This window comes from Dufourea novaeangliae, unplaced genomic scaffold (assembly GCF_001272555.1).
Source record: "Dufourea novaeangliae isolate 0120121106 unplaced genomic scaffold, ASM127255v1 scaffold49, whole genome shotgun sequence".
NCBI classification, from domain to species: domain Eukaryota; kingdom Metazoa; phylum Arthropoda; class Insecta; order Hymenoptera; family Halictidae; genus Dufourea; species Dufourea novaeangliae.
The window spans coordinates 4,882-20,797 of record NW_015373928.1 but is presented as its reverse complement, the minus strand read 5'-3'; the positions used below and the strand labels follow the sequence as shown (position 1 = coordinate 20,797).

Genomic DNA, 15,916 nt, shown 5'->3' with positions numbered 1-15,916 from the left:
TCAAAGCCCAACCTAATGATGTCGAAAGCTTCCTAATTACTCCGTGTAAACCTGCGTGATTAGACTGACCTCCGTTCCCACTCCCCCCCCCCCCCCCCCCCACATTCATTCTCGATCGCTGTCAAAATTTTACCATAATATAGTGAAACTACGAACGAGAGATTGCATCCTCGCGAAATTCCAGACGAACTCGTCGAAACGACGTTTCCACATGCACACGTAATCCTAGAGAAGCCTGGACACCCAATCCAAACCATTCCTATTCACCTGCTCTATTCCTCTTTAATGAATACCGGAGCTAGAAATGATAGATTACCAGTTATTGCGGTGGCTGGGTGTTTTGATAAGTATACAAACGAACGTTTCTACATGCTTGATTGTGAGTTATACGGACTTACGTTAAGTCCTCCACCGTCTAGTCCGACATCTCTCCGTGTGTTGATATTTCCGTTTTCGAGCCGAACTTTCAAATCGGCTTCGAATGCGGGAAAGTTTTCGGGAACGCCAGCACAGATGCTATTTTTCTACTATTCTACTTGAATAAAATGCAATTACTATTAAAGTGTTTTAAAGAATTATGTGGTCCTTTAAGGCTGAATTGAAAGATTAAACATTGAAACTGTGAGCGTCAATTGTACACGTGCAATCGTTTCCTAATTACTGATGTTCACTTCTATTTACCATAGTTTTAAATCGTGAGGCATGATACGTATTTATTTCGAAATTCGAATATGACAATATAATACCTTGAAGTATTTAATTTTAATATTCGAGGAAAAAATAAGTACAGTTACTTTTCTGCAAGAAACAATAGGTCAATATAAGTGAAACGTCCGATATTGTGAACAATCGAAAACAGAAACAGTCCGGGGCGTTGCAACAAAACACGTTCCCCACCGTTATCGAAAACTACCCTTTCAATTCGGTCACGGTTGAGGAGAACCGACGCGTATCCTTTATCGATCGCGTGGACTACGATGTAATACCGGAAGCGGTATAGTTTGAAATGCATTTACCTACTTCGATCAGGTTTGACGTGCTGGTCAACGGCGGCGGTGCAGTGACGCTTCAGTTCCAGCGTAGCCCCTTCAAACCCCTTACGAGGACCGTGTTCGTGCCGTGGAATCAAATAGTGGTTCTACCTCCTGTGGTGATGACCCTTAACATGGACGGCGAGTCCCATAAATCGAACCAACCCCCTAGTCCAGCTGTCGGTAAGTATTATCCCCTATATTACATTTCCTCTTTTTTCTTCTGTATTTTGTTCACGTTATATCGCGTATCCCTATTATCGTCTCAGTTAACAAGACGAATAAACGGCCCGGAAGTTTCATATATGGAGAAGATGCGAATTAAACACAAATTAAAACGTATATATCAAAATAATTTCAATATTATTTCCGTTATGTTACTCGTTTTTTTTTTTTCGTCTTTTCGTTATTTCGTTTGAAAACATATGTCTTAATCATCGCTGATTAATCATCCAATATAGACGAAACAGGATACATGTCCAAGACATTACTGAACGTGTGTGCCGTCTTTGTTCCGTCCTTAAGTGTTTTATGTTTTTAAGTTCCATACCATTTATGGCATACAATATAATAGGCTTCCCAGGGATCTCGATGGGACTCTTTAGCGAACACGGCCCTTGTTTGGAGCACGATCACGAGTTGCTTCGACCCATCATTGTCAGCACATGGATGCCCGAAAAAGTAGGCGCGTTGCCTGGCAAGAGTTTGGTGTTTGCCGAAAGTCAGGTAAACTAAAGAAAAATCAATTACATGTTCCGATACAGAAACAGTATGATTAAAAAAACACACAGTTAACTAGCTGAATACGCATTATCGAAGTCTAAGCTTATATGTATATGTTACATGGAGATAGGGATATATGTCTACCATGAAACGCATACAAGATCAGAAGTTGCAAAACTAACAGTTCGTACCAGATTTCCTCAACAACTCCATGTCCACACCTGTGCATCCTCTAAAGCCAAGTCACAACTATTCCTTCGTGCTCATTTGAAATTCAAATACCCCTCTACTCCAGACCAACAGCTTCTGTGCTCGTAAACAACATTTTCGTCTGACCAGCTGACCCTTCTTGCAGATCGTTCAAGAGAGCATCTCGATTCCGGGCTCGAATCTACACTTGATGTACCAAAGTAGCCAAGCAGCCGGTTACCTGTCGACAGTAAGGATGCAGCTGACTGGCCCGTTCATTCCAAAATCGCTGACGCACGTCCACGTCCACGTGGAGATCGAGGGCTCGCTGCACACGAAAACCTACGAGGCGGACCCGAACCTAACGCATACATTCGCTTGGAATAAACGGAACGTTTACAAGCAGAAGGTGTACGGCGTGGCGCAAGCCAGGATCTCGATCGGCTATCAACACTCCACTTGCTCGTCCGTGATATGGGAAACGCAGACGGCCACACTGCAGGGATTCGACGTGGACATCTCGGACATCGGCGGCTGGGGACTCGATATCCATCACCATTACAACTTCCACGAGGGTATTTTGCAGAAAGGGGATGGAACGACTCTTCACTTCAAACAGTATCCTCGTACCGTGAAAGTTGTGATGGGTACTGGCCTGCAGAGGAACTTGATCTGTCAGGACTGCAACGGTCTCGCTAAGGATGCCAGACTTTTGACACCCGTGGCTCTGACCAGTGGTCCCGATGGAAGCATTTACGTGGGAGATTTCAATCACGTTCGAAGGATCACACCGGAAGGAAATGTGTACACTGTTTTAATTCTGAGGTAGGCTTTAAGATCGCGACATTTTAGAGTAAGAAGAAATGAATTCAACAAGAAAGACTTAGAAATATCAAAAGAATCACTTACCAAATGATTGTACGTATGAATTTTGATTTCCAGTGCAACCCAGGTAGCTTATCAATACTATCTCTGCGTCTCTCCGGCCGATGGACATCTCTACATCAGCGATCCCGAGAGACATAAGATACTGAAGGCATTAGCACTGGAGGATGTGCAGAATCCTAGCATCAATATTGAGCCGGTTGTTGGAAGCGGTGAAAGGTGTATTCCAGGGGATGAAAGTCACTGTGGTGATGGAGGTCCGGCTATCCTCGCTAAGTTGGCTCATCCAAAAGGTAAGAGTATACATCATGCGCTGCATTAAATTGTATCCATAAAGAAAAGATTAATCAGGAAGGTATAGTGTTCTAATCGTAATCTGATCCGTATTTATATCAGTTTCAATCCCCCCCTGCTAAACTGGTCAACACGGTGAGTTGTCAGCTAATAAATGCACCCCATCTCTTCCGCAGGAATCGCTATAGCAGCCGATAAGACGATGTACATTGCCGACGGCAGGAACATTCGAGCGGTCGATCCCAACGGTACCATTCACACTCTGATAGGCCACCATGGACACCATAATCATTGGTCACCAGCACCCTGTGTAGGCGCTATACCCGCCCATCAAGCTCAACTGCAATGGCCAACCGGATTGACTCTAAGCCCTCTGGACGGTTCTCTGCACTTTATCGACGACAGGCTAGTCCTGAAGCTTACCAGTGATCTAAAAGTACGAGTCGTGGCTGGAACACCTCTGCACTGTACCAGCAACAGCAACGGGAACGACGGCGAAGTGTCCAAAATGAATTCATCGAGCATCACCAGTCCTAAGAAGTCGGACGAGGTCCTTGGCTCGGTGTTGGCCGTTGGCTTCAGTCCAACCGGCGAACTCTACATAGCTGAGAGTGATTCTCACAGGGTGAACACTATCAGAGTGGTAGATAGCTCTGGGAAAATGTCACACTTCGCGGGACAACAACAGGAACGACTACGTGGCCAATGTGAATGCAATAATACGACTCCAAGCACCAAGGATCTAGAAAGTTGCTCGTGCACCGACGACACTAGTAGCACGGAGACACTCTTATCGTCCAACGCCAAGTTCACCGCTATATCAGCGATTGCGATCTCTCCCGATGGTGTTTTACATGTGGCCGACCAAGGTAGTCTGCACATTCTCGCTCTCCAGCCGTATCTACCGAATCACGACGAAAGTGGGGAGTTCCATATACCGTTTCCACCTACCAATGAGGTCTACGTGTTCAATCGATACGGTCAACACATATCCACGAAGGATCTAACATCCGGCAAGACGCGTTATTCGTTTTTGTACAGCAAAAACACGAGTTTCGGAAAACTGTCCACGGTGACCGACAGCGCTGGCAATAAGATTCAGTTCCTAAGGGATTACAGTAGCGTCGTTAGCTCCATTGAGAACACTCAGGATCACAAGTCCGAGCTGAAAATCTCAGCTGTTGGGTTCCTAGAGAAACTTTCTGAGCGGGGCAGAGCTGAAATTGCTCTTGGATACGATGGTTCCGTTGGATTGCTTACCAGTCGATCAGGAGTACGTATTAGATACGAGTTTTTGGAATAATCTTTGTCATTCGAGTATGTACTAAATTGGTTTATTACAGGGTGGTGAAACGTACATATACAATTATGACAGTCTAGGACGTGTTACCGATGTGATTCTACCTACTGGCGAGAAGCTGAAGTTGTCTTCTGATTTATCTGACAACGAAGGCTTGTCTGTGAAAGTGTCAGCTCCGCTACAAGCTCTATCGAAGGGTGACAAACAACGAACAGTTGAATTTAAGATGAAGAATGAACGATCGAAAATGTTGACGATTACTGATGGTAAGTCTGAAATGATTATTCGTATTCTACTGATGGAATCACCATAGGCTGTTTTCTAGAGACCAACTTTATTATATCTCCCGGCGGAAAAGTCCAAACAACAAATTAATTATTTTTTTCAGGTACCAAAATCAAGAAAGCCGTTGCGTTCACCAACAGCAGTCTGGAGGTCCTCCTCCCTGGCGGTGGTCGGGTCCTCAGTGCACCAACCACGAAACATCCACTGTTAGAAGCTGCCTTACCAGTAGAAGCTGAAATGTTACCTATGTGGAGCTATCAATTAATGTCATTAGGCGAACTGACAAACACTATGACCACGGCGTATAACTTGGTCGGTGATGTCAGTCACTTCCAGCAGACCCTTAACAGAGAAATCTGGGTAAACGACACCAGAGTAATAGGTGTGGAATTCGAGCAAGCTTTCAGTCGCGAAACATTCTACGACAAGACGAGGAATCCACTCTTGACTGTCACTTTCGATCCAGCTGGACTACCCTTAACCTGGCAGCCTCATGAACAGGGTCATAATCTTAGTATAACGTACGACAGGTTTAATCGTATAGAAAGTTGGAAGTGGGGCGCTTCTGACGAGTCATATGGCTACGATCGCCACGGCCAACTGGCTGAAATGACCAACAGCCAGGACGGTACCAAGCGTTACACATACAACGACTTCAACATGCTCTCTAAAATTACCTTGGCCAGTGACAGACATTTCTCTCTGCAGTATGACGATGACGGTGGTCTGCGTCATATTATTCTTCCATCTGGAACCAAACACTCGTTTTCCTGTCAGGCTTCGTTGGGTTTCCTTCGAGTGACATATGCACCACCGGGTAGCCCCAGAGCCTATCTTCAACACTATAGTCACGATGGGAACTTGTTGCAAACTGTATTCCCTGGGGACGGAGCTCGAATAGTCTACAGGTATCACACTTCAGGGCAGTTAGCCGAGGTGGTACACGGTGATGGAAAAAGCGAAATTAGGTACACTGAAAGTGGTCTTCCATCAGAAGTGATACACTCCGAAAGGGACGTCGAGTACAAGTGGGATTATCAGTACAGCGCTGGATTGTTGGTAGAGGAACGCATAGATTTCGGTGCCAAGACCGGTCTCAGCAACGCAAAGTTCACTTTTGACTACGATTCAAACTTCAGATTAATCAGTGTTCAAGGTAGAATTGGTGGTCAGACTCTACCAACGCATACCATGGCTTATAGCCTCAAGACAGGCACGTTGGAACAGATAGGACAGTTTAAAGTGACCAGGCCACAGTCCAACGAGACCACTGTATTTGATGGTACAGCGCTATTCTCTCGTATCACTGATGATCGATTCTTAGAGACTCAGGTGACCCTGACGATTCATCAGCTGGAGGTTTTCAGGATGGAGTTCACTCATGATTCTCGAGGCCGTATCAATCAGACCAGAACGTATACTCGTAATGTTGCCGTGAATACGTACACTAATGTGAAGAATTATACGTGGGACTGTGATGGTCAATTAACCGGGGTTGAAGCCCAGGAACCGTGGGGATTCAAGTACGATGGCAATGGAAACATGTTATCATTGACGTACAGAGGGAACACGATACCTATGGAGTATAGTAGCATGGACAAAATAGTGAAATTTGGCGAAGGTCTTTATAAATATGACAACAGAGGTTTGGTGGTTCAAAATGCCAGGGAAGAAAGGTTTAATTATAACGCTAAAGGGCTTCTCGTTCGCGCTATCAAACGAGGACGCTTTGATGTACGCTATTATTACGACCATCTTGACCGTCTGGCCACTAGAAAAGACAACTATGGAAACGTTACACAATTTTTCTACAACAATCAGAAACGTCCTCACGAAGTAAGCCAAATATACAGTCCTCGAGATGGCAAACTGATGTCCTTAGTGTACGACGATAGGGGACACCTCATCTACGCACAAGTATACAGGCACAAATATTATATTGCCACCGACCAGTGTGGTACTCCAATCATGATCTTCAGCCAATATGGCGAAGGCATAAGAGAAATTATGAGATCACCGTATGGACATATCGTTTACGACTCCAATCCCTATTTATATCTACCTGTTGACTTCTGCGGAGGACTTTTAGATCAGGTGAGATAGATATTGATGGTCATCGTTGATGTTAAATAATAACCTTTTCGTATAATTGTAAAATTTAATTCGTAGGTGACGTCATTGGTGCACATGCCAAACGGTAAAGTATACGACCCACTGATAGGTCAGTGGATGTCTCCTTTGTGGGAGAATGTCCTGGACAGAGTGGACACCCCAACTCATCTGCATCTGTACAGGTTTAACGGAAACGATCCTATTGATGTTAGGCACACAGACAGGACAAATCAACCTACAGGTAAGGGTATTGTATCTTCAAACAGTGTAGACTCTAGTTCGATCAGTATTGGTGTATTCTAAAGTCTAGCTTAGGGTTCGCTTCTGGAATCAATCACCTTGTATCACATGTTCAACGACCACAATATATTTACCGAAACGATGCTACAATCATTCAAGATATTCCCTACAAATCGGACTTTAATGCAAGACCTCCTTCCCTTGACACATCATCGTTTTTCAGACCACATATCATGGCTGTCGCACTTGGGCTACGACCTCAAGAGCCTGGCACCCCAATTGTTCCCCGAGGAGCTACCTGACAGTCTAGTCCCGCCAGCCTTGGGCCCAGGTACCTCCATCTTCGGCAAGAAGAAAAGAACAAGAAACCTGGGCGTTCAATCGGGCTTCCTGGCTCACATCGCACAAAGACATTCAGGCGACGCAGTCAGCCTATCGGCGCCACCTCGATCAGCGCTGAAGAAGGACACCTGTGAGCTGATACCGAGTCGTTTAGGCGCAGCTTCCGATCCTCCGTTCGGCAAAGGGATCCTAGTGTCGAGAACAGCCGATGGTCAGGCTGTCGTGTCCAGCGTACCAACCGCGAATGCTATATACGGTGACGTGTTCACTTCGGTGTTCAACCGTTCCTACTTCCTGCCGTTCACGTTCGTGGTTCACAGCGCCCAACAGGACGCGTTCTACTTCGTGAAAGAGGAGACCTGGAGGGCCAGCGAGGACCGTGGACAATTGAAGCGTCTAGGTGGCCAGGTGAACACGACGTTCCACGAGAATGAGAATGGCAGCGGCAGCAGCTCATTGATAGACGTGAAGATCCACGGTGCCAGCTACGTGGTGAATCTACGATACGGCACCACGGCCGAAAAAGAGAAACAAAGACTGCTTCATCACGCCAAGGCGACCGCCATTCGTAAAGCTTGGCACAGAGAACGCGAGGCCCTCAAGGCGAACACTCCCACCACCATCGAGTGGATGGTGGCCGAACAGGACGAGATATTGAAGTCAGGATCCGCATCCAGCTACGAGGGCGAGTACATTCACGACGCGCAACTGTACCCCGAGCTCGCGGAGGATCCGTACAATATCAGATTCGTGAAGAAAGCGGTCGACCCATCCAGCAAGAAACGGCGCAGAAGGAGAGGCGCGCCCACCTGCAAACTTTGGTGGCTGGACAAGATCTGCTAGATCGAGCACGCGGCGGTCGAACTAGTCCTCTTCTCCCCGGGGTCGGGAGAACTGTCCAAGTCGAAGCAACAGGAATTTTGAAACGCGACGAGAGAGAGAGAGAGAGAGGGAGGAAGCCGAACGGATTGACAAGAGAAATGGAGCCGCTGTACGCGAGCGCAGCGTCCGTATGCACACGTAAACGTACTGAACACTATCAAAAAAAAAAAAGTTTTATACCAAAGTCTATTTGTGTATTTCGAAGATGCCAAAAACATTACCGTTAATATGATTAATAATGTACCGTGATAGGGTGTAGTGTGTAAGGGGTTTCGAATCACGTGACTCCCGGTTTACCAACGGTTCATGGGAGTGAACACGAGGCGTTCCGAGGACCCGTCTCCCGCGAGTGTTCCGCGGGGAAAACCGTGGAATTGTCCCGGAAGCATTGATGTTCCTTCGACGAAATCGAATTTAAAAGAAAAAAAAAAATGTCTACGGATTCCGTCACGCGGAGACCGGTGTACGGAATGCGATCGTGAACGTTGGTACGATCGTGATGAAATCGATTCGGCGCGAGATCGAAAGAACGGATTACGGAAAAGACGAAGACTGGGGAGGACAGGCCATTCGTCGTTGAGGGCGAATCGAGTGAGAGAAACTAGTCAATATATAGCTTTACATTGACGTAGAAACTTTTTCCAGTAGGATAAGGACGAGCGAAAGTGTGTCACGATCGTCGATATACAATGTGAGAACCGTGCCGTACACTCGTCTGTCCATCGTGTACCCGCGCGCGATATCCTGGTCGTACTTAGGAGGATCGAGGAGAACGAAAAATAGTATCCTTGATCAGAGACGGACAAATGTGGACAATAGGTACGATTGATCGCGAGTGGAAAAGGGACACGGGAAGCGTGTATCTCAACAATGAATGGCCCCGTGAATAGAAAGGATCAAGGATCTACCGTTGTCAGTCGAAAAGAAGAGGAAGGATACGGATCGTTCAGACGCGCTTCGAATTGATATATCCCGAATTTAGGCGGTCGAAGAGGAGAGATGTTAACGTGTATTATAAAGTGGTGCTTTCGGTGCGACAGTAACGAGCGTGACTAGTTAGAGGATATCACTAAATAGCGTGGCTAAGGTATTTTTAACTGATGGATGTGTCCTATCCCCCCGATTTCCCCCTTTAGCGCTAGCGTCCACCATTTCCTCGAGGATTTCTATGTCGCGTACGATTCGTTCGAAAGGGAACTTTCTATAGGGACTAGCAAAAGGAGGACGAGAAACACTGTCCCCCGCCGCGACGATGACAGAGGGCGAAAGGCGAACGTCGGGCGTACGAACCGATGTCTGTTTCTGTGAACCACGACGAAAGTGGTTCGAACTCATTATCGGTAAATAATACGTATAATACAATATCGCATATTCGTGCTTGCTGGATATGAATAACGAATGTTAAACTATCGTTTTCTTCACCGAGTAACTAAGTGTGTATATCTAAATTATTCTAAATTAACGCTGATCAGTACCGATCGTTTTTGCTGTGTACTGAACGCCATATACGTCTCTACGTGCGTAAAGTATTATTTAGCACCATCCTTCGCTAACCCCTCCCCTCGCCCTATTCAGCTCATGTGATTAACCCTTCCGGTGCTATAGAAGCCGATGGATATGTACAGGGTGAATCACAGACGGAAGAACACACGAATGTCTCTGGTAGACTTGGAAAAGTGTCCCTCAATGCGTTCTTCTTTTCTAATGAAACTACATGCTTCTATTTCTTGCCACTATTCTGAATATTTGATGATCTATGTAGAATACGGAGACTGCGGATGTTTATGCATGTTCATTTTTTCATAGACTATTTTACACGTATAATGTAAAAAAAAAAAACACTTCGTTAAATGCATAAAATCCGTAGTCTAAAGGTAAGTTTGTACATGAGAGATTACTTTTTTCGATTTTATATTTCTATGTTTAAGGCGATATTGTAGTAGACAATTGAATTTGTGCAAGAGATAAAGTTGTGTAGTTCTATTTTATAAAGTCCTCGAACATTAACATCGGAAGGGTTGACATCGAACAGATTTTTAGCCCCCACCCCCCTCTCCCGTTCTATCTTATTCTATTCTATTCCTACCCCCTTCCGTCGCCTTCCTTTCGACATTCCCCTTGATTACTCCGACGCGTTGCTTTCCCGCGTTTTTTCGAACATTCATATACGACCCCGCCACATCGGATATTTTGCGACGGCTTTAGACGGCGCCATTTTAACGGGATAGATAGCTGGCACCACAACGACATTCGCTGTCCGGATAGAAATCGAGAAAAACGGCAAAACCAAAAAAAATTCAACACTATACGCTGAGTGTATAAACGAACGGAGAAAACAAAAAGATGAGAACAGTATATATATAGAGAAAGAAAGAAGTTAAATGAAGGGAGAAAGAAAGAGAGAGAGAGAGATATATAGGAAAGCTTCGTATAATGTATTTTTGACTCGAACGTCGAGTGTTTAGAGCTATGTAACACCAAATTCTCCAAAATTCTGCGGTCCAAGCGAGCTCTCGTCGATAGCACCCTAACGAGGTCGAAGGCGGTCACGTTTCTTTTTCTTATTTTTTTATTTTCAAATTTATAACAGACAGGGAGCGTTGAGAACTCGCCATAACGCGTGTCGTTAATTGCACACCGGATACCGTGTTCAACGGAACGCGTCCGTTCCGTCGCGTTCTTTCCAAAAATGTTAATGCTGCCAACACGAATTCCAGCTAAGGGATGACGCCATCAGAGCTACTGCTTCGATTCGTGGACACCTAAACACTCACTGCCCAGAGTCCCTCTTAAAATCCATACCCCCCTCTCCACCCCCCACCACCAAACACACCCCGTTTATTCGTATCTCTTAACGTATAATTAATACCATTGAACCGGCAATGGCGTTCAAAGAATCGACTATTTTTTAAAAGAGAAAAAGGTATCGAGTGTCAAATTATTAAAAAGAGAGAGAAAGAGAGTATAGGTGATCGGTAAAAGTACAGTTTAAGGTGGATACTCAACGTGCAGGGTCGCGAGAACAGTCCCACAGCTTATTCTTCGAGTTCTACGTGTACTAGAGAAAATGAAAATTTAAAATACTAAAAATGAAAGGATATGGAGTAATCGATGAGTGGTTTCCACTCTCTAACTTCCGTGAAGTTTCGTCTCGTTTCGCAGAAAATGATATTGAAGTATTAACGGGGTAGAAATCGAAGGAGGAAACCGATTATTATTATTACGATTATTAATTAATTATTACCACGATTACACGCGAATCGTATTATTATGCGAAAAGAGAAATTATGTATGGCCGGAAGCTAGCTGAATCCGTCGGACCACGTGATGAAGATGATAATGATGATGATAATGTACGGTAATCGATTCTCGCGAAGCGAACCTCGTCCACGGGGACGAGTCGAGATTAAGAACAGTACTGATGTTTCGGTGGGAACGAAAGGGAGAGAGAGAGTGTGATATATTAAAGAAAAACAAAAATTAAGAGAGTGAGAGGAAGAGAGTAAGAGTGAAAGAGAGAAAGGAGTGTGAATGGCAGAAGAGACAAGTCATGCTGCAGCTACTACGACCACTACCCCTAAGTAGATTAAACGCTACTTTGCCGCTGATCTAATTGTTTACTGTCACGTGTTGCTGTAAACCTAAACTAACAATACGATATATTTTATTTATATAATCTCATCGACTGTATTTATTGTAAATAGTCACGATGTTTGCTATGATATAATATATCTGTAATTGGATGGAAACCTGCCTGAGACTGCGCCCAGCCCTGTCCTCTATAATTAAGTCTCCCTGTGCACACACACACACACGTACATACAGTGTATAGAGATCGAGTCAGTTAATTAAATCTCAAAATGTCTCCGCTGATTTTACAGATAGGTACAAATTTCTGTAGCGAGAAATCATAGTTAAACGTGAACGAGAATCTTTTTCAGAGTGTCAATTACTAGACTGTAGATGTTTTTGAAAAATTCTATTCATATAGTAGATTATTTTATAACAATATAAGATCAAGGAAATTTATCGCATTAAAACTAAAATGAGAACTTATTTTCTGTTTATTGCTTGTTTCATTCTATTTTATAAAATTTGTGTACGCCATAAATGCATAAACTACTCGTATCGTTAAAAGCGATGAAAACATTTTGGATTTTGAAGCTCGCTGACTCATTCTGTAAACATGAACGTAATGAAGACACGTACTTGGGACACACGGATCTATATGTATGTATATGTACACATGTATATGTATACAAGGAAACAATTTAGTTTGTGGGGAATTCGCGGACGAACAGGTGCAAGCACAGGTATTTAGAATATCTGAGCGATTAGGAGAGATAAAGACAGATCTGTATCGTGTTCGACGAATTATTACGATGCCAATACTTCGTCTCGTAACGAAATATTGGGAGTACGTCATGTTGTCGGGACTCTGCCCCCTTTCCCAATTTATCGATTCCATGAATCTCGTTTCGGGAACCCTTTCAAGGATGAAAGAGAACGATGGTCAGACATGATTTTTTATAAATGTATTTTTTCTCCCCGCGTACTTGACGACCATCAAATCGACGGTCGTCGTAGAAGCTCTCGAAAGAATTGTCAAAAAAGAATTAACACGAAATTCCAATTGATAAATCGCCGCCATTAATGGCACACTGTGTCACCACCCAACCAGCATGTCCAATAACTTACAATATTACTATCATAAGTACAATATATTAAGTGTTTTCAGAAAATATATGATCTATATATGATAATAAAAACGGGAAAACGTTTAATTGGCGAGTTTGTCATTCACTCTATTTGATCCTCGTTCACCTTCGCCCTCAGTACTCTTCAAGTGAACCTTCCTATATTTTGTTTCGTTTCGATGGATTAGCCGCGGCTGGAACGATGTTCTTTTAATCTGCTCATGATACAAAGAGCTAGGAGTAAATTCAGTATCTGGAAGGGAAATTGCGTAGGTTTACATATGGATTTGTTTTAGATTTGTTTATTCCATATACACGAAATAAACAGCTAAATAAGTAGCTAAATATGTAGAGGCGACTGGCTCATTTTACACTTTATGATTCTCTAGATCAAGGTAGAATAATGGGTGCAGTCAAATGTTATCAAGAGAAGTGTTTACTAGTTGCTTGCACCTGTAAAGGACCTCTTCACTTATACACTGTTACGTATATAAATTATTCACCTCACCTCCATGATAAAATACGATAAAGATAGACAGAGAGAACCGTTTGTGCAAGATATTAGGGTGTAATTACTCTTCCACGTTCGTTCAATCGCTATTGTAATCGTACATTCTTAATTGTGTATTCAACATAACTTACCAATATTATAAAAATCAGGAGAGCCGCTATGCTTATAGCATGGACATGCGACTTCAGTAAAAGCACAGTGTTCCGAAAACATCCCGACTTAAATGCTACAGCTTCCGTCATTAGTATACACTGAAAATATTTATTCACTAATCAGACTGCACGAAAAACAAATTGGAAACAAGATGAATTATCAAACAAATTTACTTCATCAATGTTCGTGACGCAACAACTTTTCGGAATGCTGATCTGATACTTGGCCCAATCCCTCGAAGACTTAATCCCACAACACTTCAGCTAAAATACAGTTTTTTCTTAATATCTGTCTGAACAGAGTCCAAAGGGAAGGAACAATAAAAGATACGAGGGACTTTGTAACGTCGTTGGTAGAAGAAATTGATCTCGTACGTAACTATGAGTATTGTCCCAAGCTTCTCTACTCGACAGCGCAGAATGGTAACTTTTAATGGCTGTGACCATGTCACTTTGGATATTTCTCGTAACTTGCTCCAAGATCCAAAAACTCAGTATTGCAATTATGAAAATAACGCACAGAAACAATAGACAACACAAAGCATACTGAAACCAGAGTAACGTTGTTCTTTCTTTGGTACTTAATTGGAATACTTTTTGTTTAATAATTGTAGAACTCTACCTACAATCTGTAAGTACTTTTTTTTTTTACAAATCAGTCCAATAATTCCAAGTAAAGACACAAGAGAACCAACGAGACCCGTGAGTAACAAACTGATCTGGAAAGGGCGATGTCCGATCAATCTTGACATTATTCTTTCATCCGTAAGGATCCATACTGATATTACAACGCCGACTGTGCCTGCAAGCTTCATTTATTGTAAGAAAAGGAAATGATTTCTATGCACAAAACTGATAGTTAAAACTGCAGATGTCTAAGCGCATCTCGTGAAAACGCTAATACTTTTTCTTTAAAGAACATTGAATTTTTTTAAGAATAGATTGATTTTATAGTTTAAAACAAATACTCACGAAGGTTATCGCATTGAATGTTATAAAGACAGATTTAATGCATCGCCGTGAGAAATGATTGTGCTGAAACTTGTGGAAACGCATTCCAAGAAACTGCGATTTTTTCTCGGTTGAAACGGTTGCTTTGCTGTCGGTGACATCCTCGTCTTCCGTTTCCGTTCCATCGTCGATCCTGCCGGTTCCGTAAATCCTCAATCCGCTAAAAAATTTATTCCAGTTCATGTATTTTCATGTGGTTTGAAATTGTCTAAAAAAAAAATAATTGAATGACAGTAAATGAATATCATAATAAATCATAAAAATCCTGTTAGAAGTATATTTACTGCTTCTTACATTGGAAGTTGATTTACGGAAAAGAAAAATACAGAAAAATTGTAAAAATTGTTACTGACAAGTTTTTCCAATGATATGAAAATCTTTTGTGGAATTCCCTTTAAACGATACTGAGAATTAACAATTATTTTTAACCAACATCACGTGCCACTACGCAACGTTACCGACGAAGCATGAATTCTGTGTACTGTAGACGCTCGATAATTGATCGACTCGGGGCTGTAGTGGGCCAAATTTTCAGAAATTGATCAGTTAACAAGCGACAATTACACGCGCGTGTTCCACATCAAGTTTATAGGGCTCTCGCTTTGTCCGACGGTCATATCAGGTATACAATAGACTCTACAAGGAAGACTTAGCCGGCAAAAACATTTTAATTCTCTCTGTGAGAAAACTAAGTGATGCGTATATATGTAATTACATACGCCTATACCTGCAAAGGTCGACCACCTTCTACAATACCACATCCCCACTATCTAGATTCAATTCGCATGAAATTATTTCATAATAAATTAAATATTTTCGGCAATGTAATATTTTCAGCTATTATATCTTCACGGTATGTTGTTAAACATTCCGCCAGTTGTTTTATAAAGCAAGCTGTTATTAATTATACCTAATAGAAATTGAGGTATAGAATAACATGTAAGATGTGGATATTGTAAACAATAGGTTCATTTGTGCTAATAATACTCAGAATTCATGCTTTATCGGTAACGTCGGGTATTGACACTAAAATGATAACAGGGTTACGTAGCCCTATGAACGTGGGACAGAAAAAAGCATTGGATGATAAGTCTATTCTATATCTACTCGGTGGTGTTACATTCGTCGTTTAAACTGGAGTGATGCATATGTTTGTTCCCGCCAAGTCGTATTCCTCGGGGATATACTGCTCTGACCAATCAGCTACTCGGGATCTCTCGAAGATAGCCGAATGAACCGCTGGGACCAGGCGGATTTAAACC

General features: G+C 42.9%; 2 protein-coding genes across 2 annotated transcripts in view; one reads left to right on the top strand and one right to left on the bottom strand.

Moving 5' to 3' along the window:
- The window catches only part of LOC107195104 (teneurin-a), a 93,603-nt gene extending 85,117 nt beyond the window's left edge, over positions 1–8,486 (top strand). Inside the window, exons 14-22 of the mRNA XM_015584881.1 lie at positions 1,030–1,218; positions 1,574–1,757; positions 2,110–2,768; positions 2,886–3,121; positions 3,299–4,395; positions 4,466–4,688; positions 4,811–6,801; positions 6,877–7,060; positions 7,283–8,486. Coding sequence (XP_015440367.1) covers positions 1,030–1,218; positions 1,574–1,757; positions 2,110–2,768; positions 2,886–3,121; positions 3,299–4,395; positions 4,466–4,688; positions 4,811–6,801; positions 6,877–7,060; positions 7,283–8,244 — 5,725 coding nt within the window. The 3' untranslated portion in view covers positions 8,245–8,486. The remainder of the gene's footprint in view (positions 1–1,029; positions 1,219–1,573; positions 1,758–2,109; positions 2,769–2,885; positions 3,122–3,298; positions 4,396–4,465; positions 4,689–4,810; positions 6,802–6,876; positions 7,061–7,282) is intronic.
- Positions 8,487–13,164: 4,678 nt separating this feature from the next.
- Positions 13,165–14,837, bottom strand: LOC107195088 (tetraspanin-9-like). Its single transcript, XM_015584864.1, has 6 exons — positions 14,616–14,837; positions 14,270–14,452; positions 14,019–14,189; positions 13,818–13,907; positions 13,623–13,742; positions 13,165–13,233 (listed from the first exon to the last, which is right to left on the bottom strand). The coding sequence occupies exons 1-6, from the start codon at positions 14,835–14,837 to the stop codon at positions 13,165–13,167; spliced, it is 855 nt and encodes a 284-aa protein (XP_015440350.1).
- Positions 14,838–15,916: the final 1,079 nt, after the last annotated feature.

Bases quoted from the DNA above. Each gene is read 5' to 3' on its own strand.
- LOC107195088 (XM_015584864.1), bottom strand. From the start codon at position 14,837: ATGAACTGGAATAAATTTTTTAGCGGATTGAGGATTTACGGAACCGGC. The intron at 13,743-13,817 runs GTAAATTTGTTT...AAATATTTTCAG, and splicing joins GCGTCACGAACATTGATGAA to TGTATACTAATGACGGAAGC. The intron at 13,234-13,622 runs GTAAGTTATGTT...TTTCCCTTCCAG, and splicing joins TCCTGATTTTTATAATATTG to ATACTGAATTTACTCCTAGC.